The sequence below is a fragment of the Colossoma macropomum genome, unplaced genomic scaffold, assembly GCF_904425465.1.
Source record: "Colossoma macropomum unplaced genomic scaffold, Colossoma_macropomum, whole genome shotgun sequence".
Taxonomy (NCBI): domain Eukaryota; kingdom Metazoa; phylum Chordata; class Actinopteri; order Characiformes; family Serrasalmidae; genus Colossoma; species Colossoma macropomum.
In genome coordinates this window covers 37577729-37600987 of record NW_023494803.1, presented here as the reverse complement: position 1 = coordinate 37600987, position 23259 = coordinate 37577729, and the positions used below count along the sequence as shown (strand labels likewise).

The 23259-nt window shown below is 39.2% G+C and overlaps 1 protein-coding gene across 1 annotated transcript in view; it reads right to left on the bottom strand.

Annotated features, from left to right (window-relative positions):
• Positions 1–23259, bottom strand: part of ism2a (isthmin 2a) — a 41408-nt gene that overhangs the window by 12148 nt on the left and 6001 nt on the right. The window contains exons 2-3 of the mRNA XM_036593869.1: positions 8496–8732; positions 5286–5571 (exon numbers count right to left, since the gene is read on the bottom strand). Coding sequence (XP_036449762.1) covers positions 5286–5571; positions 8496–8732 — 523 coding nt within the window. The remainder of the gene's footprint in view (positions 1–5285; positions 5572–8495; positions 8733–23259) is intronic.

The window sequence follows — 23259 nt, the reverse complement described above, 5'->3', positions numbered from 1 at the left end:
CCCTATAGCTATGATTTCTGAAACTTCGGTTACAACCACAGTGAGTACATTGCACAGTAAACGGGTCTCTTCTGGGTGGGTTTGCAGTTGACCACACCAGTGCATTAGTCTCCCTCTAATGACGTTTGGAGAACATGGTGTTTAGGCCAGGGAAACAGAGCTGTAAGACTTTGTGGTACGCTGCACCAATCACATCAGGGCGGTACGGCTCAAACGAGAGGAGTTAACCTTTGATGAAATTGCCGATGGAACTGATACGACTATAAACGCTGCTTTTGACGCAACACAGTGTAAGCTAAGCTTTCTGGTAAGGAACACTATAATTTCGACGGTTTACCAAGGGCTTCACTGAGCCCGAGTTTCAGCTCTACGCAAAAAACAGTACAATATCATATTCTTTAACATTCTTTTAAAATGATCTAAATACACTATCCTTCAAAGTTTGAGGTTTGAAGTTAAGAATTTTTTTTTTCAAATAAAAATGACCATGTTTCTTTTCTTGGTTTCTAATAACTTTTTGCAACATACTAAAGACTAAATATTTTTGCCAATATATTTGTAACCTTGGGAATAATGTCAAACCACACTCACTCAAACCTTTCAGGTGTTTAAACTGCTTTTTGACCAAAAGAGTTTCCTTATGCGCTTTTTGATTTTCAACCTCAATTTAATCATTTAAATCATTTAATCATTCCAGCTTCACCTGCTAGCAAGCTCCCCATCCATGCTATCCAGCAGGGAGGGTGAAGACTTTTGAAGCACCATCAAATCTTTTCAAACAGCCGCTAAAACAGATGCTATGTCATTGGACAGCTCAACACGCTTGGAGGAGAACACTACAGTTGGCAGTACACTTTAAATGAAAATGACGTTTCAAGGCAAAAGAATGTCTTATGGCTGGAGTTTGTTCAGGGCAGTGTTTGCTGCTTGCTGAACAGAAACCTTAATTACCACATCATTTGTTCTGAGACCTCCCTGACTGGGATTAGTCCACTGCATGAATCAAGCTTCTAGCAGTGCTGAGACGTGGTAGATGGGAGTTTGATTTCATTTAATTCTTTAATAAACTCTGTACTGCCAGCTTAACTGTCAATTCTGTTACGTCAGCTAAAAGACAACCATGTTGGCTAGCATTGTGTGGAGAGGTGGGGGCGTCTTCACCCAGACAGAGCGGGGCCAGTTACGCACTCTTGGACTGCTGGCAACAGATGTCAGTGGCATCTTCAAGGATCAGAATTGCGGATTGAACTCTTAGACAGTTGAGCCTCTATGCGCTCTTAATAACAGTTTGAAAAGAAAACTGTCAGTTCAGTATTTAGGAAAAACCTGCTTTTCACATCAAGGAAGTTAAAGAATACCCAAAGTATTAGCAAATGGCTGCTTTATGTTAGCAATTTTGTTTACAAGTAATTTTCTTTCTTAGCTGAGATAAATTCATATTTCTAAACATGGACACGAGAACTTTGGATGACCAGCGTATAGAAACTTTTTTTCTATGCGTTTCTTTTCAGAACAGTTTGCAAAAGAAGCTCAAATGAAGCTCAAAAGAAGCTCGAGAGCAAATCAGTAAACAACTACTTGAGAAAAAAGAATCAAAGGGTTTTTTTGTTTTGTTTCTTGTTTGGTTTGTTTCAAGAATTTTCTTTCTTTTCACGATATACGTTGAAGGTAGTGGACTTTACACATACAAGCAACACAAGAAATATCAATGCTATATAATGATTAATACCACCTTTATTAGAGAAATAAACGTGTTCTTCTATACATCAGCTATTGTTCTTATTATGCTAAACTCACCATTATTATCCAAAACTGTTTTAGCATTTTGGAATCAAACTCGTCAATTAGAGACAGAAGTGAAAATAGAGACCACAAAGCCTAATTTCGTGCCGAGCCCTGAAAAGTGCCACAAATTCCTCAGCGAGCTCAAAGTGTCCAGGCCGTGAGAAGGACAGGGCAGCGGCAGGCTAGGAAGATGAAAAGGAGCGCGGAGGCCTTCTCTGGCCAATCTGCCGTCTGATTGAACACAAATATTAGTTGTTAAGCCAGTGGAGAGGCCCCGCACTGCTATTAGCAAGCGACAGAGCTTCTAAATGCGGCGCTTTCCCAGCAATAATGTCAACTTCAAAGAAGATACAAAGGCCTGATGCTTGAGTGCCCACTGTTCGTAATGGAGGCCAGACTGAGCCTCACGTAGTCTCCCCCCACTGTCACAGACACACTGATAAAATGCTTTTAAATGGTTTGGAGATGGAAATCTCGTACAAGTTTGGAGATTTAAATCTTGTACAAGCCTGAAGATGTAAATCTTGTCGAATCTTTAAACACTGAATTCTAAAATTGAGCTTTAAAACATTTATATCTCCTCACTGTCTTGGTAAAAAACACTTGTATGCACAATAGGCAAGAAAGAGACTTTGAGGCATGTCACCACTAACAGCTTAAATAATGGAAGTAATATATCAGGACACACCACATTTAGGCTCTATTTTCTATTTACTACTGATAGGCATCAGAAGAAAGTCTGAGAGACTGGCGGCAGCAATGGCATGTTTATATAACGGTTCTTGAGTGCAACCTCGATTCATAAATCATGTCAGGACTATAGAGGAGACCGGGGCCAACGTTGCTGTTTCAATCTAGGGGAGGAAATTGGTTTAACAAAAACAGCTCAATGCATACAAACTCCAGCTTTAGAAGCACAAACATAAACGGCTGTTGTTTCTGATAGCGAGGCAGAGCGAAAACAAAGTCCCAAAAGTCAAGCTTCCTGTTGCTTTTCTGATGGGAAGAGCCAGCATGTCACATTTTTGCTGCATCCTCGCACTGAGTCAGAAAGAGCTCTTGCCTTCCTGCCAGAGGGACATATGAGCGTCTGCTCTGAGTGTAAATAAAGAAATCTTTGACCGGTTAGGTCAGAGAACTGACCAAATCATCGTAAACAAAAAACAAAGCTTGTGAGATCATGTGCTGTCGTTACTGTCGTTCGAGCTCAGTGCAGATCACGGACTGACGATCACATCATGTAGGGTGCACTTATTATTCAATACCTTTAAGGTACCAACCAAATGACTTCAATACTGCCAAGTATAGAAACAATTCTTTGTCATTGAGCCCTGAATTTCAATACCTAATTAGTCAGTCTTCGTATCCGTAAGCCAATAGGCATGCTCGTTCCAAAATCTGGACTGCTGAGTCTCTACATTTCATGACAGCATGTTATTAAGCCTGGATTAGTCTGCAGCCAGTAAATACGTCCATTTCCAGCACTCATATGCTTTTCGTTTGTAACTAAAAAACATGGTATCAAAAAAAGCATCGTTCAGGTATCAGTACTGAAAATAAGGTATCTGGATTGGTACAGATATCAAAAATATATTAACAATTTTCAGCTCTACTTATTAGGATGATTATCAGGCTGGGAGGCACTTTCAATGAAGGCCAGGATCACAAGGAAAGATTTGTATCTACTCTGAAAAATACAGCACTTTACATTTACTTGATTCAAAGACTGTAAAACCTGATGAGTTAAGTCAACTCAAATGATTTGAGGAACCTTAAAAGTTTAATAACTTTTACACTTAAATTAAAAGAGAAAATTGTACTAACTAAACGATTGGACTTAAGTTTAAGCTGTTCTACCACAATATAATTGAGTAATTGTTAATTAAATTTTATCATTTTGACAAGTTCATATTGTATTGCAGAACTAGACATTTGTAGCAATGTCTTGTCCACCTTAACGTCACTGTAAATAACCTCACCAAACGCTGATAGGACAGTCCAGAGTGCAGATGTAGTCTCTGTGGTGTTGAACCACAGCAGAACCACATTCAACAGAGAGAAACTTAGCAACTCAGCTCTCTCAACACTGATTTTTGATCAGTACTGACCGGCATGAATCACAAAAGTTTATAAATCTTGTCAACACAAGGGTTGGCTGGGGAGAATGACAACACACAGAGGGTGAAGAGACACACCTAATACGTAAATATGTAGTACTAAGAGCCAACAGGAATGATGAGAGTTTTACTCAAGAAGGCTGCAATGACCAAATTAATAAATGACACCATTTATCAAGCAAAGCTGAGAGTCTAAACTAAATTGCAATAATTTGAAGGGATCTTTGAGTCTGAAATCATCAAAGTTATGAAAAAAGTATGAAAGTCCAAATCATTTAAATGTAAACATTTGTGCTGTCTATCACATTAAGCCACACTAAATTTTCAACAGCCCATTATTGGCCTGTTTGTATTTCCATGTAAAGTCAAATTAAATATAAATAGTGAACATAAAACATTTAAATAAATTTACCTCAACTCAAAATATGCTAAAAAAAAACAACCTTACCCAAATGACCGCATTGCTCTCTCAACAATTCATTTTTGAGTTAATTTGATTTTTTTAGATTACGTTACTCCAAATTTAGTATTTAAGTTGTGTTAACTTGAGTTTTACAGTGAATGGTTCAACATTCATAAATTACATCAACACTGTTTTGTCTTTAATTAACAATAGTTGTGTAAATGTAAAATATTTTATTTATATGGATCGATATGCAGAGTTGAATCAAGTAAATTCAAGGCACTATTTTTTCAGTGCATGCTCATTTTCAGCACAGCAGGTGACCAAACGCCAGAGAGACGCCTGCTTAAACCGGAGAAGATAAACATGCTTGTATTTCCAGGTGTGGAGTGGGTCATTTTACCACTGAGGTGGTAAACGGGGTACGAATGTTGATAATTCAAGTGTAAAACGTTGTCTGTTATATTGAACAACATCAGGAAAGATGAAATGCCACTGACAAAATTACTAAAATTTCCGCTTTTCTAAAATATGTCATTGACAAAAAAACAAGATTTATTACCAAAATAAAGTTACATTTATATGTTAAAGTAATTTGAATATAGGAAGGCAAATATTTTATTGCATTTCTAGAGTTTGAACTAAAAAAATAAACACCAATTGTTTCACATAAAAATAATGCTTCGCAATCTTTGAAGTCACCGCAATCCGAAAACTCACTAAATTTAAAATTCAAAAAGAAAAATTATAATCTTTTTTCGGCTAATTTATGAACAGAATGAAAAATACATGAACTTTCCAGGCTTTATTCTCCTTTTGAGCTCATTTTCATGGTTTCAGAGCTATAAAGACAAAATAAAGTACAAAATAAAACACATATTCTAAGACAAACACAACTGCATTTAAAGCGTCCAAGTTGATTCCATCCATCTCCATTCCCAAGCCAAAAAGTTATCACCGTAAAATCGAAGCTGTCTTACCGTAATTCTCTAATGAGTCCCAGCCTTTCCAGCGCCTGCCCCAGTCCACTCCAACTCCACTGAGAAGAGGATCTTCTCCGTCATAGTTGAGGTCCTCCCCGTTCTCCTCTAGACTGGCCTGGCCTGGGCTTTCCTCACTGGAGTCATGGTACTCCCAGAAGAGCGGCCAGAAGAGCTTTTTGTGGTCCAACCATTGCTCAGAGCTCAAAGACCAGTCATTCCTGCCCTCTTTAGCCAGGTCCATCTCAACCTCCATCTGGGGGTCATCTACGACTTCAATGGTGACCTGAAAGAGGGTAAAAGAGTGAATACTGACTTTTTGAGGTCACCGTAGGTCCAGTACATTAAGAATGAGCTCTGAGATGTATTCTCTAGTGATGCTGACTGTCAAACTGGCCTGAAATCATTCTATTAGGAATGTCCACAGCCTAAACTGAGGCTAGAGTGGGGATGTATATGGACTTTTGAAGGCACAGTCGACGCTGAGGATACTGTGGGTTACGAAAGAGAGCCGAGTAGTATTTTTTGACGAAGCCGATCTGCGTACAGCTCATAAAATAAAACATAAAAAGGCCCCCACTGTCCCCTCCAGAGGATGTTTTCAGGGTGACAGGTTTATGTTCAGCATGCCCTGGCTTGTACTATCTACTGGGTGATAAAGAACTTCCAGCTATCCCCTCAGCAGGCCTAGACAAAGGACTGGCTGTTTATATTCCTCGCAACGTAACAATCTGATGGCTGTAGCAGCTGTTTATAAAGACGCTGTGCTGTTTAGCAGGGTGATTAAGCTACTGTAGCCACGCCGATTACGTCAGTCGGCCTTGTCCTCCTCTGCCCCGGACTCCAGACTGTGAGAGCAAAGCTTAGAGCCGAAGATCTGATGTTCTTCCAGAACCTACACTACAGTTTGTCTGACGAACATTACAGGTCGCAAGAGCTTTTAAATCTTGTGAGATCACACAGTTCCTGCTGAAGAAATCAATCAGGGCAGGCAATCAGCAAAATAAACTTTGTTTTTAAAAAATGAACATGGGAGAAAATGACCAAACATCTGAAGCACCTTTTAGCCAAGTTCACTTTGGATCCTCAGGGATGTCTGAAGGAGCTGAACTGCATCACGTTTGGCTTTGCTTCAACTTAAATGGAGAGTCTTCTACCCTCACAACTCGGAGAATAAGTAAAGAATACTCCTTTGGCCGGCAAGTTGAAGAGCGATATCTATCATATTTTCGACTCCCCGGCTCTTGAATACTCTCTTAACATTATGATAAGGACGCAATATGATAAAAAAAGGCCTAAATCCTCCCACATGTACTGACTTAAATGAAAGACACATAAAAAAAGCGAAAACAGCTTTGTCTGGTATGTATGAGGATGGACCGTTCCCACTTGGACGACTGCAACTTTTTCCCTGTTATAAAAGTAAATTTGGATACCAGGGTTCTCTTGTGTATTTTTTTCCCAGAAGCCTAACTTCATTGCCTTTAAAGTCTTCATGAACACATAAACTTCATAAGAGTACTAAAAATAAAATTTTTTTAAAAAGGACCCGTCTTTAGCTCACTTTAAAGATCGGGATCAGCTGTAAACATTAAAAAGAGGCTGTTAAAACAATTTCACCTTTTGAGATATTCCTGTTTTTGTTCCCTCTTTCATAAACTCTGGGGTTTGAGCAGCACGGCTGAACTGTGCTCCTTCAGTGTAAAGGTTTCGCCTGGGGTAATTCAAGAGGCCTCTTTGCTTAAGAACAGCTGTGACACAGCCAATAAGTGCGCAGAAATCCCACTCCCTTCTGCAATCACAGCGACACACTTTGCAATAACAGTATGAAACAATGAGTGCATAGGTTAATTACATCCACCGTAAAGCGCTGCCAAGTAAAATTAATCCATTTCTTCAGCTTACTACCAGTTGATTTAGTGCTCAGAGAGGTGGGAAATCTACAGCACTGGGCACTGTCACACAGCTATACATATTTGTTATAACATATATGTGCCTCTCAATGTCAACAATGGTGTTTAGACAGGAACGAAAGCCAAGATATACAGACCAACTACAAAGTAAGGCCCCAAAGCCCAAGCCGCAAAATGATTGATCTAGCGCAATTACTCATGCGATTCAAAGTTTCAGCCACCCAGTAAACAGTCTACAAGCTTATTTAAACAGTGTTTGTGTACAGTTAAAGAACCAGAACACCTAGTTTAAGTTGTTACAGTAAAAGCAATACTAAAGCCAAACAATACTAACACTCCACACACAGAGACGTCTAGGCCTGGTCTTTTTCTAACAGTCTCTGACAGACTTTTAACGTTTGTCATTGGTTTATCACGCGGATTTTTCCTTCTCCGTCTGATCTGAGTGTCTGTTTAATCTCATAATCTCATTTCTTTAATTCTTAAAAGCATGTTTAGCATTATACTTCTATACAGTGTGCATAGGTTCCCCTTTTGAGCCTTGGTTTCTCTTAGTAGCTCTTCCTCACACTCTTAGGGAGTTTTTCCTTCCACTGGCTCATTACACACTTAAAGAAGATGGTTTTAAGGGTTTTTTAGTAAAAGAAGTGGTTCTAATTACAACCATGAGGGCTAAATAGAACGCTTTCATGCTGAAACGGTTCTTTGCATGATGAAATGGGTCTTCAGATTGATGGAGAATGTGTTGTATATGGTTTTATATAGAACCTTTTTGAAAAGGGTTCTATATAGCAGCAGAAAGTCTATGTTACAAACTTGACATTGTCTCAATAGCAGAACTCTTTTTGATGGTATATAGAACCCTTTTCAAAAAGGTTCTATATTAAACCATATACAACACATTCTCAATCAATCTGAAGAACCATTTCATCGTGCAAAAAACATTTCAGCATTCTATATAGCCCTTATGGTTCTAAACAGAACCATTACTTTTACTAAAGAACCCTTGAAGCGCCATCTTTTTAAGTGTGTAGTTAATTGTGTGCCCAATACTGAGTTTAAGAAGCCAAAATTAAGCTGACAGCCAAAAATCTCTGTCAATATAATTTTATGTAGTCAAAATTAAAGACAGTCCACTAATTTTAGTTCAGTTGAGTTTTATATGGTAATATTGATAAACCCATGGGACCTCAATATCAGTCAGGCCACGCATTTTCTAGAAAACCGCTTTGAGAATTTGCTTGTTATAAAATTTTTTTTTGACATGAACTGAATTGTGTTCTGAATATTTCCATACCTGAATGTTTGGATTTTGGGAGCCCAGGTCAGCATTGGCGAGGTCAGGAAAGTTCTTCAGGTCTAAAATGAATGGCTCCTCTTCCTCAGGCGCAGGTTTGGGCAGGACTCCCTCTGAGCGGAGCTGTGACCATCTCCGCCTGTGGCGACGTGAAGGTGAGCGACTCTTTAGCTGGTTCTGCTGCTGGAGCTCCGCCAGCGTCCGCTTGACATCGACAGAACCAGCCTGGCCTCCAGTCTAAAGAAACAGGGAAAAATATAACATCATGTTACGCAATAAGCATCACAATATTTAGTTTTTATGAAGTTTTCCAACAACCTGACACGGACAAAATGTATAAACATTAGATCCAAGTTTAAAAAGAAGTGAAGAACAACTACGACTTCTTTTTTTATTCAACATTTAATTAGCTAATTAATAGCATGCAGCTTATGCAGTTGCTGGTCTATAATTGGTCTAAATCTGTCTATTTATTGTACACATGAATAGGGAACCATCAGAACCTCCTAGTTCTTCAAGAGAATGTCTGTAATTTTAGTTGACTTTTTTTAATCATCGTGCTAGAATCATGATGCATCATGCCATATTTGAACTCAATACTGGAGGTACTGTAATAATATGTTTATTTCTTTAAGTTTTAGTTGGAAACAAAAGGGTATAGATCGTGGAACGCCCAACAAAAAATGATCCAATCAGTATTTTTTTCATAGTTTCTACTAGGGGTGGGAATCTTTAGGCACCTTACGATTCGATTCGATTACGATTTAGGGGGCTGCGATGCGATTATAAAACGATTATCGATGCATCTCGATGCATCTTTTTTCTCTATACAGGATCTCTATCTTCCTACTGTCTAAAAACTTGGTAGTTTTAAAGCAAAGCATTTGTAATGATCCAATGATTCATTACAAATACTTTGCTTTAAATATCTAAAATATCTTTTATTAATAAATCAAATGGAGGTGATGTGGCAAGTGAACTAGAAGGCTCTCATTCAGAGACGCTGCTGCCACTCATCTGCGATCAAATGCGCTGTTGCCCTGAAATAAGATCCAGTGGTGATGGGTGTCCACGCAGCGCGTTACAGCCATCCTTCCCGACTGGACGCTGAATCTCGGCTTCAAAGTGTGCAGCATAGCGCGAAAGCCCTGGTTCTCAATGACTGAGAACAGCAGACAGCAGGTCACATAGCCCCGAGGTCCGGCCTCGCCAGTAGCGAACGAAGAAACAGAGATTAAGACGAACATTTGGAGGACTTATTCGCATTTATAAGCAGCGCGGTTGGTTAAATCTGCTGAGAGACTGTCTTTCTCTAAAAAGTTGCGAAAATGAACTCGCTTCTCTTTCGAATTTCCCCGTTCCACTTTAAATGGTGCAGCAGTTACATTCGGCGCCTAAGGCAGAATTTAAGGTGGAACGGGAAAATTAGAACGAGAAGCTGGCGAATGAGAAGCGACTTCAGCCTCGTAAAACAGTCGAACGCTGAGACATTTTACAATAAGAGGAAAGCGGCTAAAGCTGAAGCTTAAAGCAGAGCGAAGTAAATCTGCGTTCTCGTTTATATTGTTTAGTCTATACTAGGACATTATCCCATACTGGACATTAAATGTTGTGGCTCCCAAGGTGGTTTGACTTTGTTGAAAGGACAAAATGGCTCTTCCTATCATTTGTGTTGTGACTCCTGACCTAACCTGGCTTTAATGCAGAGGGTGCCGGGCGGATTTCTCGCTCATCCAGTTGTGTTTTTGTTATGTGCCGCCACAGACTGTCCGGGCGCTGCACTTACCCAGTTCCGCCTTTTGCGTTCTGTCAACATTACGTTATAAATTAAATATTTAGAAAATCGATTTTTGACATTTATGAATCGATTCAGAATCGTTCACGTCCGCATCGCGATGCACCTAAGAATCGAGTTTTTCCCGCGCCCCTAGTTTCTACCTACATACAACTATGCAAGCTCTCTTGTGGGTTGCAACTATCAACCTATTTAGGAAAGGTCAGAGGAATTAAATAATCCCATTTTGATTTACAATGAGACCAATTTGTCTGAGAAAAACATCACTGTAGGTCTTCTGGAATTCCAAGATACATCACTGTGGTTACGAGTTGTAGTCTAACCAGGTTTCATCAGTTGTTAGAAATGGAAAACAGCGGTGGCAGCTCTAAGCCAGCACTCTTTTCTGAAAAACTGCAACACAGAGGGTAAAATATATCACTGCTGTCAGAAGAAAACCTTGTATTGTTTTTCAGTTTTTGACATAGTTTGAAAATCCTGTGGCTCTTTACATTGTGTGTAAATTTCATGATGAACGGATCAAAAGAAACAGCCCAAAATGACTTGGAAAAAAGTCTGGTTCCATTGACTTACATTAAAAGTAAAGTAGGTTCTTTCCTTTTCCTGTAAAGTTACCATTTTGGAGATACGAGGTTTTCTTCAGTCCATTACAATCTTCAAATAAAAGATATGAGATATTTTTCAAAAGCTTCAAATGTGTTTAACATAACGAAAAGTGTATTGTGATTTAATGTATCATGATGCGATCCTTCTCAGGTGACTGAGTCTTTGCCACAGCTTCCTTTGCCTTCATTAGGAGTCTGAAGCTGAATCTGTTGAAAGCTGCTTTGTCCCAATGTGTACTGTAAATAGCACTACACGATTGAGTTTAATTGGTTCTGATGACCCAGCCGTCTTATATTTTATCAAAAGAATCTGATTCAACTACACGTTCTGACGGCCAAATTACTCACCTATAAAGTCTTCTGAAGAACAAAATATGGGGAAAATATTTCCTAAAGCAATTATACCACGCATGTGAAGGAGGTTAGAAGATCAGTCATACTCCAACACCATATCAAATGTATACAGCTGTGACCCTGCACTCTTACGAAAAAAAGGCCTCGGTTTCAAATAAACCCATCTGGAGTGAAATGTCTACCACATGACAGCATATCAGGTGGATTTTGCAGAGGGATTAGGGGAATTATGTCAATAATCTTTTCACTGTATGGCGCTCGCTCCATGGACTCTGAACCAGTCTTAGACCTACAATATATGAAAAAAAGTGACGTGCTTTTATTGATGAAGCTTACAAGTTTAAATTCATAGTGGCTTACAGCTCAGTTTACATTCAAGCTGTTGAAATGCAAGAACGCTTCAGTATCCTCAAACAATCTATTGCACAACCCATTTGACATTGCAGAACTATCTGATAAAAGGTGGAGGCTGTTGTTCTTAGGCCTCCATCCTACATAAGTTATTTATCAAACACAAAACCTCGGCGCTCCACGGGGTTCCCGTTAGCAACCAAACAAAACAAAGCGGGCAGAGAAACATCACAGGCATGAACAACATGACGGCGTTCGGCTGGGCCGCTCTGCTCTGTCTCTTTCGCCCACAGCCAGACGCGCCTCCGTCTCCTGACAGCTGGTTGACATTAAGTGCGATGCTGGGTCGAACTGATGGAGAAGCGCTGTGAATTCCTGGAGAAAGGCCCAGGATGGTGCATGCAGGTAAATTATTACACATTAAGGGATATGTATCTCTTTCATCTGGTTTACTTTAATATGGAGACTTGAAGTCTGGGCTAGAAGAGCGGCCTCCTGTTGTCTCATATCCACAACAGCGCTCTCTATGAGCTTTGGAATTATCTGCTGTGCATCACCGGCAGTGACCGTTCAGGCAGCTCCTGTCTCATCACTGAGCTCCATGAAGTTCTGGTGGTGCTGATGGTCCAGAGATTCGTCACACTGTTTTGAAAGGCAGCTCCGGATAATCTCATAATGCTCCAGTGTGCTTTACAAACGTACTAATAATTTTAACGCACCGCTGTGCGGGAGTTTCACTCATGAAGCACATTTTACGCCTATTCTCACTTCCAACTGACGAGCACAGGCTCCCTTGAAAAGTGACCCAGTTTTCACACAGGCCAATCAATTTTGTCACTGATACAGATTTTACAGAGCTAAAAATTTTAAAACAAATAATACTGGCCAATATAATATCGTATGGTCAAAAATGAAACAGTTCTGGGCCTTTTTTAAAGCCAGCGCAAGTATTTTAAGTATATACACTGGGGTCCAAATTCTGAGACCACTGGTGAAAATGCATTCCTTTGTAATTTAATACAAGGTTTTTTAATACAAATGATACTACATTACATTTTAAGTGAAGAGTAGAATCGTTGTATGTTTACATGAATTTCAGAATTTCTTAGTATTTGGTAGGTCCCCCTTCTGCTTAAGCTGGCATGGGTGTGCAAAAGCTTCTGATCAGTAGATCAAATCCACCTAAAAGTCATCTGAATGTGTTTCAATGGAAGGAATAAGACAAAAATAAGAAAAATCACTTGACCTTTTTGTCCAAAGGCCTCAACATGGTCAGTTTCACAAATTTGCTTCAATTAACAGTGACCAGTAAATAGTACAGAATTTCAAATATTTCTTAATTTTAATTGTCATATCTTTTCTTTGTTCAACCTTTTTTTTAAGATTCTGAAACTTTAAACAGGTTTAAATGAAACAAATATTAGATTTTCAATGTGTTCTCAGACTTTTGGACTCTGTGTGTAAGTGTATGTAACAACACAACAACATATGACTTACTGGGCTGGACAACACACTCATTTGTTACTTTGGTGGTCAGAAATGATAACTCCAGCAAGAATGTGGGTGGAGTGGCCCAACACAGAGTGTGACATTCAAAAGCCACCGGTGCAGCACGACTTTCAAGCCTATTTTGTTCTAAAAACGTGCTTGAGCCGCCGCCTCCTTTTTTACTTTTATCATAAACACAAGCGAAAAAAGGGATTTTCCTGTGTCCAATTTCTCACAGTGTGATTGCGTGGATGAATACCGTTTATATCACCTCACTTAAATATGAATAGGTAACTTCTCCCAATTGCTAACCAAATACAACTAATTTAAAGATTTTTCATAACACAACTCAGCTGTGACTAATAAATGTGAATTTACTCATATTTGAGGTATTTATTTATAATTTAAAAAATAAAGAATACAGTGTATTAGTACTTTGTAGACAGAATACCGATTAACCCACACAGCCTTAATAATGGTTGATTTATTGGCCGAATGATATATCAGTCAGGCCTAACTAAGAGTGTCTTTAGCCTGACTATCATTATGAACCACATGCATGCTTTAACAGCACCAGATGAGACCCAGTCAGGCCAGGCCTCTACATCCTGATTTCCTCAAAACTTCAAAGGACTCACAGAGGCCCTGTCTATAAGCCACCAAAGACATCAAAGAGCTGCCATACAACAGGATCAGCCAGAGACCCAGAGCCACATACACACCAATAATGACTAGGTCAGTCCTCCGGCCTTATCAATTCCCTCTGTATTGTCCACTTTTTAACATATTGAAACCTGCTGTATGGTATTTCTTAAAGCCTTTAAACTGTGAGGACACACATCCACATATCGCCAGATTCACTCATTAATCCCTCACACATCATAACCACATTCAGTCCCTTATATATTAGTTTAAAAGGTAAGTTCATGTATGGGATGTGTTCTTGTCTAGCTGTCCTGATCCCAAGGTATTCGAGGCATAATCTGATCCTGTATTGTGATTAGATCTGGCGTGTGTGTAAACGCAATACAGCCAGCTTGGCAACATTCACTGTCTAATGTCACCCACAGCTTTCAGTATTGTTCCAGACTGTTCATTCAAATGTTGGATTACAAACGCAGAAGCCACTCATCAACAGTGAAGGGCACAGCTGTCGATCAATGCAGCACGTTTTTGTTTTGACGGTGTTTCATTTCTGGCCACTAAGCAAACGTAGATAACTTGTCATGTTTTCTTTCTCTCTAACTTACAACACCTTAAATGCTCTGCATCGTGAGTGTAAACAAAACTGCATAGCCTGTCTATGCTACATCTGCTCACCAGCACCTTACCTGCCTCATTTATAATTTGAATATCAATGGACAGTGCTGGCTCTACCTAATAAGCAACATAAGCAGCTTTTTTTGGCCCCGCAGCCATCAGACGGCCCCCTAACAACGTCTGGGATATTACTGTTGTCTAAGATGCTCGAGTGAGGGGAAACTTGTCTCAAAAATGAATGTATGAATGTAATCAAAACACAAAAAAGAAGAAGAAAAGATGAGGTAAAAAGGCTTGAAGATAAAGGTATGTTTTTTGTTACTGTTATGTCATTTCCTTTGGAACAAACACAGACACGGTTAACTCATTTTACAATAGCAGCTAACAACTTTCTATGTTAATCCAGGTTTAGATACTCAGACTATGATTAGTCCAGGTTTAGATACTCAGGCTGTGATTAGTCCAGTTTTAGATACTCAGATTTATTAATCCAGGTTTAGATACTCAGACTATGATTAATCCAGGTTTAGATACTCAGACTGTGATTAATCCAAGTTAGATGCTCAGACTGTGATTAATCCAAGTTAGATACTCAGACTGTAACTAATCCAGGTTTAGATTCTCAGACTGTGATTAATCCAAGTTAGATACTCAGACTATGATTAATCCAGGTTTAGATACTCAGACTGTGATTAATCCAAGTTAGATACTCAGACTGTGACTAATCCAGGTTTAGATACTCAGACTGTGATTAATCCAGGTTTAGATACACAGCCTGTCATTAATCCCAGATTAAAATGAACAACCAATCACATGAAACTTGTGGAGCAACAGGAGGAAAGAAAATCATACTACCTAAATATGCAGAAAATAAAGCATTTATAACAGTAAAATGCTGCCACCACTGCCACCACGGTTAGAACCAAATAAGCTTAAAGTTAGCCTGGTTAGCAAGATATACTGTATCGTGAGACAGACGCCTGGATCAAGAATGCTGAGGTTATCCGTAATTTAAATCGTAATTTAATAGAACCCCAAATGAGCATCAAATCATCAGCAATAATTAGCCACAGTTAGCCAGTTATACATTTATATAGTTTCGAGAACATGTAGCAGTCACTGTTATTTGTTAACCTTGTTATAGCCTGTCTATGCAGGCTGCAACGTAAAAGGTGTCTTCTCAACTTTACCGTCTCCAACTTGCCAGACCAAGAACACAAAAAGTGCTGGCCTTAAAATGCTTTACTTCATGTTTAGGACGTATAGGCTTCAGGGACACCCAAAATTAAAAATAAAACATCTGCTCCAAATGAAACTTGTTACCTTCCCAAAAGACAAAAAGAAAAGAAAATACAAAAACATATCCTAACTCCCTAACATAAAGACAAAACCCCAAAAGAAACAGTCTGCACCCACTACAGCTTCCAGATCAGCAGAATGAGAGGCCCCCCAAAAACTCTGCTCAGTGCCCCCAAAAAGGCTAGAGCAGGTCCTGTGCATGGGGAAGTGAGATGTGATTAATATGTGGCTGCAAAAGCCACATTTGAAAAGGACAAGCGTAAACATGCTGGATGATCCGATCACAAAGATCAGACCACAGTGATCAGATGTTAATGCCAAGTGTAAACAGGGCCTTGCTGGTACAGCAGCTGCATTCCTGCCTGGGCAGGGATTCAGTTCCCCAGCCATCTGTGGACTGATGTTGTTATCCACTATGGTATGTGAATGCTCGTACCACCACTTGGTCTTATCAGAAGGAAAAAAAAGACTTCTCAGCACCATTTTTGTGACCATTTGGCATCCTACTGTCCAACAATGAAACAATAAACCTCTCATACTTGAGCCTCCATGTATCAATACTATCTGTTCCCCCCAAATATTGGGATACTACTTTGTGCCCCAATCTATTAGTTACAGGATAATAAACCTTATATGAGTGAATAGAAAGCCTAGAGCTGAAGAGGTTAACTACTGGTGTTGTTATGATCGTCAGAGCTAAGACAATCAAACACTAATAGGGAGCAATAGTGCATACAGAGACCCTCAGTGTCTGTATTTCTACCTACAACCGCAGAATTAAAAGACCACGTTAGTGCTATCAACTACAACCACATCTGTGCTGCTCCTGCTCTTCCTCGTGCACATCTGGAGGCCTGATTTGATTGTCTCTCTCGTCTTCTGGCGGAGCAGCAGAACTGAGAGTGGGGTGCAAGGGGCGAGAGGCTGCCTGATCAAAGCCTTCCTCTACTGATCATGTGTAGCCTGCCTTGTCTCACTTCTCTGACTCCGTCTCTCCCACACGCAAAGCAGATGTCCTCTGCTCCAGACGATAAAGCTCACCCCGCCGCTCTCTATTGAATTTCACCATCTCCTGGGAAGAGACGGAGGCACCTTCTGCGGTGCTCTTCAAACAAGTACTGACCTCACAGCGAGACAGAAACACTTTTCTACATTAAAAAAAAAAAAAAATCTTTGTGTGAACTTATTTTAGTTATGACACACATTTAATCAAAAGAGTAGAGTCAGAGTAACAGAATGGAGTCAGCATATATGGATGCAAATGCAATTAATGCTGATATATGTTCAGCTTGTGAGAGAAATTGGTTCTAGTATGGTTCTAGGAAAAACTCTAGTGTCACTTTATTTGGACAGTCCACTGTAGTCCCCTATAGATTATCCACAGATGTTCAAACTATCTGTTGAAACTCAGTTGATTCTAAGCAGTGGTGGAGTTAGGATTAGGATTTGGAGCAGGGTTAGGGCTGGGTTGAGGTTTTGGGTTGAAGTTGAGATTAAGGTCAGATTTAGAGTTACAGAAAATTGTGGTCAATTTAGTAGATATTTAGTTGAATGTAACTTGAAAGTAAATTAAGTATCTACAAAGGTTCCAAAAAGCACTTCGTCATATTCTTCATAACGTTCATATTTCATAAGCTACATTTAAAAGGTGGGTGTCATATGAGAGCTGGTCTTCTTTCCAGTCAAATAGATGGGTGATGTAATTTTAAACCCTTATAATAAAAGAAGCTGAACTCACAATTTTTTTTTCTACTGAAAGTCGACCCATTTTTCCACAAATCTGGGCTATAAACTATAAACAGATGGCGTCTCTTCAGTGATCTGCTCTGTAAAAATTATTTTTATAAAATAATACAAAGAGCGTCTAAGATTTTTGGCTTTCAGCAGTAAATTGTAAGCATATAGCGATATGTGTGATCATAAAACACGTTCTGTTAATTTGAGGGGAGCTTTTAAAAATAAATAAATAAATAAATTAAATAAAAATTTACAGTTATTTCATGCAGTTACTGAATAATTTGCCTTATGATTTGGTCACGTAAATTCAGATGGACGAACCAAAATATACCCTGGTCAATAAGAGGTTTTAAGGGACCATCCGCTAAAAAACCCACATTCTACACATTCTTGATTTTTTCTTTCTTTTATTTTGTGAACATTTGTGTTATGTACCAAAAACAGTCCTAATTAATTTTCACCAACTTTATCTCTTAGAATTAAACAGGCTGTTTTTGTTTTGCCTTTAAGACGTGTGAACGGGCGGGGCTAAACGGCCGCAGTCTGAATAAACAAACATATTTAAATGTGTTGATTTTGTGACATCTCAAAGACACTGAATTCAAAACGGGCTTAATTTCCATATTAATTTCACACATTTTTAAACTTTTGACAGTGTTTGCATAATACAAACTTATTTTATAGAAGGAAAGGCAGTTTTTCATGATATAGGCCCATTAAGAGAGTCTTTAGGGAACCAAAAGTGGCTCTTCTTTTTGGCACCTTTACTGTTTTTTGAATTTCCAAGCTGGAGGTCTGCCATCCGATCTCGAAACAAGAGTGAAACCAGGGAGAAATGTTTCATCTTGACATGTCTTGCGAGTCTGAAAGCGAAGCCTGAGGAAGCTCTTATTAGTTAGTGTCTCGAATGTCCAGCTAAATGAGATTTCCCTGAAAACGTCCAGTCACTGCAAAGCTATGAGTGTACTTTTTTACAGGTGCGTGTAAACGGAGGAAGAGGATCTATTACATGACGTCTGCCCTGCAGTAAGTCTGCAGTGAGAGAAATGAGGTACTTGAGAAAGCCTTCCAGGGATCTCTCATACCTTCTACCTCAGTCATGCTATAATCGAACCTCGGAGAAAAGTCGGTGCCAAGATAAGCTACTCGCTCAACATAGCACCGTTTGGATTAGTCTCTTCCTCCACATCAATGGGGATGACTGGGCCTCCGAGTTTCGGGGGAGGAAAAGGACGGCTTTGCTTTTATATGAGTAATACAAGTTAATAATGGAAAACAAACTACAGAGAGGACGTTCCTGTGGTGTGCAGCACCCCACAACAACTGACTCTAATTCAAAGTCCCTCGAGCTGGAATTCCTAACCATTCACATGTAGAGGAGGAGGAGTTGCAGACAGGGAAAAAAAAAAAGGGCAAAACGCAGCCACGCCTGATCCCAGTGTCACTGCAGGGATGGACGCCTGCCCAAAGCTCGTCTCAAACACGATCTTTATGTTTTTCTTGTTTTCTCCCCCTTTCTTTTCTCCCCAGGTCCTGCATACCAGCATGTTGCAATCTGATTTGGTTGGCATGTCCCGATAGCATCAGTGTACCATGCGTCTCACAAACACTCATTGTGCTTTCTCCTCAGTGGGCTCAGGCGCAGGGGCCCGAGAGAACAAACACGGCAGCAATTTGCCAAACATAATAGCATGAAACCTGTGGCCAGACTGTGTGCTGGCTTCCGCTGGACTTAACGTGATGAAACCAGTGCTCCATCATTAAGAAAGCAGAGTCCATTGGCTGCTTACAGAAAAACATATCAGCTTTAAGTGTTCAACTATACATTCCTTTGAATTAAAGAGGAATTTATTTTTCAAAATGTCTGCATAATTAAATAGTTATGATTTAAACAATGTCATTCAGAGTTTTAAAGGTGAAACTTACTGAGTCAGAATTGTTCACAGTGATGGTGATAGGAACCAGACGTCTGTAGAGTTTAATGTCTCTAAAAGCTCCCTCACAGAGCTATTAATGAAATGGTTATGAATACCCTGCCTTGTTTTACGATCGTTTTAAGATAGACTTTCAGGCAAATATGTATTTTTCAGAATACATTCATGGCTGAGAGATACATGCTATGTGTTCCAAGGCAAAGACGAATGTATTTTTTCAGATTTACCACTATCAACAATGTATATAAAAACTTTTAGGTTCACTGCTGGTTTCGGATAGCAAATAAAATAGCTAAATAAACAAAATAAAACAGCCCCTGGTTCTTATCACCGTCGCTATAAAGACACCTGAGTCATTAAGTTTCTCTACGAGGAACCACTTTTCATCAAACCACTCTAAAACACTTTCTATCATCTCAGTGATTGAAGTATGTAGAAATTCTGAAAAATTGGTGGAATTTCCCTGCGTGATCTGCGTAAAATTAGTTTGGGAAAAGCAGCATATTAAAAAAAGTGAATTATTGAAGTTAATTTCTGTTTTTGACAGTTGCAAAAAACGAGGTCCCATTAAAGGGGAATTCCACCAACTTCTCAAAATTCCAATTCATATTCTTTATACTTCAGGGGTTTAGATATTAATAAAGTCACTCAGAATAGTTAGATGTGAAGCGGTTCATTGTAGAGAAACTCAGACTCAGGAACTGAGGGTCACAATGTCTACAACACAAATATAGCCATTTTAGTTGCTGTCCAAATGACCAGTGAACCTACACAGTCTTTGATGCTGGTAGAAAAGTTGCAAATCTGAAAAAAATCTGACTATTTTGCCTCATAATGCCCTGCCTGTACATCTCCACCACAGATTTTTTTTTTTTTAAATGTAGCCATTTTAAGCTGAAACATTAAAAAAATCATAAAACAGTGTAATCAGACAGACAGTGTACTGTTTACTCATAACCATTTAATATAATAATCATCTGTGAGGGAGATTTTAGAGGCATTAAACTCTTCAGACGTCTGGTTCCTATCACCACCACCACTGTGAACAATTCTGACTCTGCAAGTTTCTCTACAATGAAGCATTTTAAATCAAACCACTCAGAATGTCTTTGTTTACTTCCTAACCATTTAATTACCCAGAATTCTCCTTTAAGAAAACCCCTTAAGAAGAGCAGTTAAGAGGTTTAATGCAATGCACTTGGCCTAGCTTAGGTTTATCCCTTAAGTATTCGACTTAAGATAAATATTTAAGATGTTTTATGTGCACACGTACATATGGTTGGAGGCTGAGTGCTCTGAAGCCCTCACAAAGCATAACCTCCTGTTGTCGAGACAGAGACCAAATGGGATGTATTAAAATGGAAAACTGAGCAGCGAGCTCATAATTCAATGAAATGGATGGATCTGATTATTCGCCTCCAAAAAAATAGGAAAAAGATATTTTTTCATAGGCCTAAGGATTAATCACTGTGTCAGAAGTCCTTATTCCTTACAGAGTTGTTATGCAGTTAAACACCTTAGTGTGCAGGACGTGAAACCGAAGGAAAGGACGTCCAGATGAATATGCGCCACAAAAGTCAAATCTGACTGGTTTCATATGCTGCAACAGACAAGCTTCAAAAGCTTTTGACTTCTTTCACCAATCACCAATCAAATTCCCAGAGGAAATTACTGTTGACACACAGTAACTGCATTAATTCACTGTTTACATCGGGACGCACTGGATCCAGTGCATTCTTTGAAAAGAAAAAGCTTTTAGTTTAACTAAGCCATGCAGGAGAAAGTTTTCCTCTGTTCAAGTAGGGTCTCTAAACCCCCCCAAAGTGGGTCTTTTAGGTCATATTATCATTTCGCTATAACTCAGAGATGCGGCTGATTAAATTATATTTCTCTGGCGTACCACAATCCTCCAACCTTGCAGTTATGGCTGTACGTCACTCTACTCTGTAACATTTATATGTTCATCTGACATGGAATAACATAAAGCCAAATTTCGAAATCCTTGCTGAGCCTCGAGGAACTTTTCAGGAGTCAAAAAGTCCATTAAACATACAAACGCTTCATATAGTACTGTGCAAAAGTCAGAGACCACTCTTCATTTACTTGATTTCCAGTCAAAACAGTCTTTAAGCACAATGTATTTTGTTTTTTAGACGGAGGAAAAAGTAGAAAATAGACACAAGCCTCCAAAAACTAAATATAATATCACTGTTGTTGGAACAAAACCTTGTATCTCCATTTTTGACGTTTTTCAGTCTTTAACAAAATTTGAAAATACTTGGCCTTTACATTGTATGTAAATTTTATGATGAATGGACCAAAAGAAACGACCCAAAATGACTCAGAAAAATTCTGGTTCCATTGACTTACATTAAAAGTAAAGTATGCTTTTTCCTTCTCCTGTAAAGTTGCCATTTTGGAGATATGAGGTTTTATTCTGTCAGAGTTATACTCTTCTCCTTTATTACAGCTTCCATTCTTTTCAGGAGACTCACTTTCAGTTTTTCAAAGAAACCTGCAGGGATTTTTTTTCCACACCTCTAAAGTTCAGTCGTCGAAGTTAGTTTTCTGCCTCTCACCAAGTCAGAGAGGTGTCAAACTCAGCCACTAAAGGGGTCAATTATGATCTCAACAAATCTCTGGGCCAGAGAGAAAAATGTTTTTATTTAATTTTTAATTCATGTTCCGCTGTAACCCGAACTGCCCATTGTTTTTTTCAAAATACGTAATAACTTACAAAATACAGGCACTAGTAGTAAACCTTGAAATATTACATGAATACTTGAAAAACTCAAAATTTAAACATCCCCAGGAGCTCAGTCTGTTAAACCTACCTATTTGCTTGAACTGGACACCTGACATCCTTTCTTTGCTGCAAGTTCATTAAGACTTGGGCTCAGTTTCTGACCAGCTGAGCTGACGTTAGCTGTTTATGTTGGTTGAACTGCACCTGAACGCAGGTAGTGCATTTGGTGATACGACTGGTGTGGAATTATGTAGAACTGTGTAGAACTGAGGTGTAACCGCTGTCCCATAGATTACTGTTGGGGTAGGAGAGTCAGAGCACACATTATGTTGCAGGGCATGCTGGGGACTGTAGTGCAGCACGTTGTGAACCAGGGCTAATATTAATCGGACAGGATTTTGCCCTGATTGGGCCTTGTGTTTGACACATGGGATCTAAGTAACCCCAAACACATTCAGTGATGTTGAGGTCTGGACTCTGGGGTGGTCAGTCCATTGTTCAGCTTCTTTGTTTGATGTGTCCGTCTCCTTTTCTCAGTGAGGTTCTTCTTGACAGCTACACATCCTTTCAGACCCACAGCGCTGAGTCGTCTTCTCACAGTGGAAGGATGGACAGAAACACCTGTGGATGTTTTCAGATCTGAAGCAGCTTGATTTTCTCCTCTCTCTCAAAGACGAAAGCTTTAAGCGCTGTTTATTCGACGGGGGCCGTTTTTGGTGGTCTGTTAGGGGTCCCATTTTCTATTATGTCTTTCGTATTATTTATTGAACTCTAGGTTTGGGAAGTCCTGTTTTTTTTACTTTTAAAAATCTTAAATCTAATATATCTCCCAAAAAGTGAATAATTTTTATTTAATGGTGGTTTTGACTGGAAATTACATAAATGAAGGGTGTTCTCTGACTTGCGTACAGTGCTGTTAGTCTACAGCTTGGCTCCTGGGTTGTCTGCATGTTCTGACCGCTCTACAGAAACATTTCATTACAGCTAAAATGGCTGAAGCCAGTGATATACACTTCAGTCATTATATTCATTACCGTAGTGAAGCTGGTGTGTTCTTATGTGTTCCTGTGGTTTTACTGAAATCTATGCTACTATTCCAGCATTAAATCCTGGATATAGCATCCACACAGCGTGTACAAAAGCTCGCACCATATACTTTGAAACACAGCTTATGGTTTACAGTTTCAGCTTAACC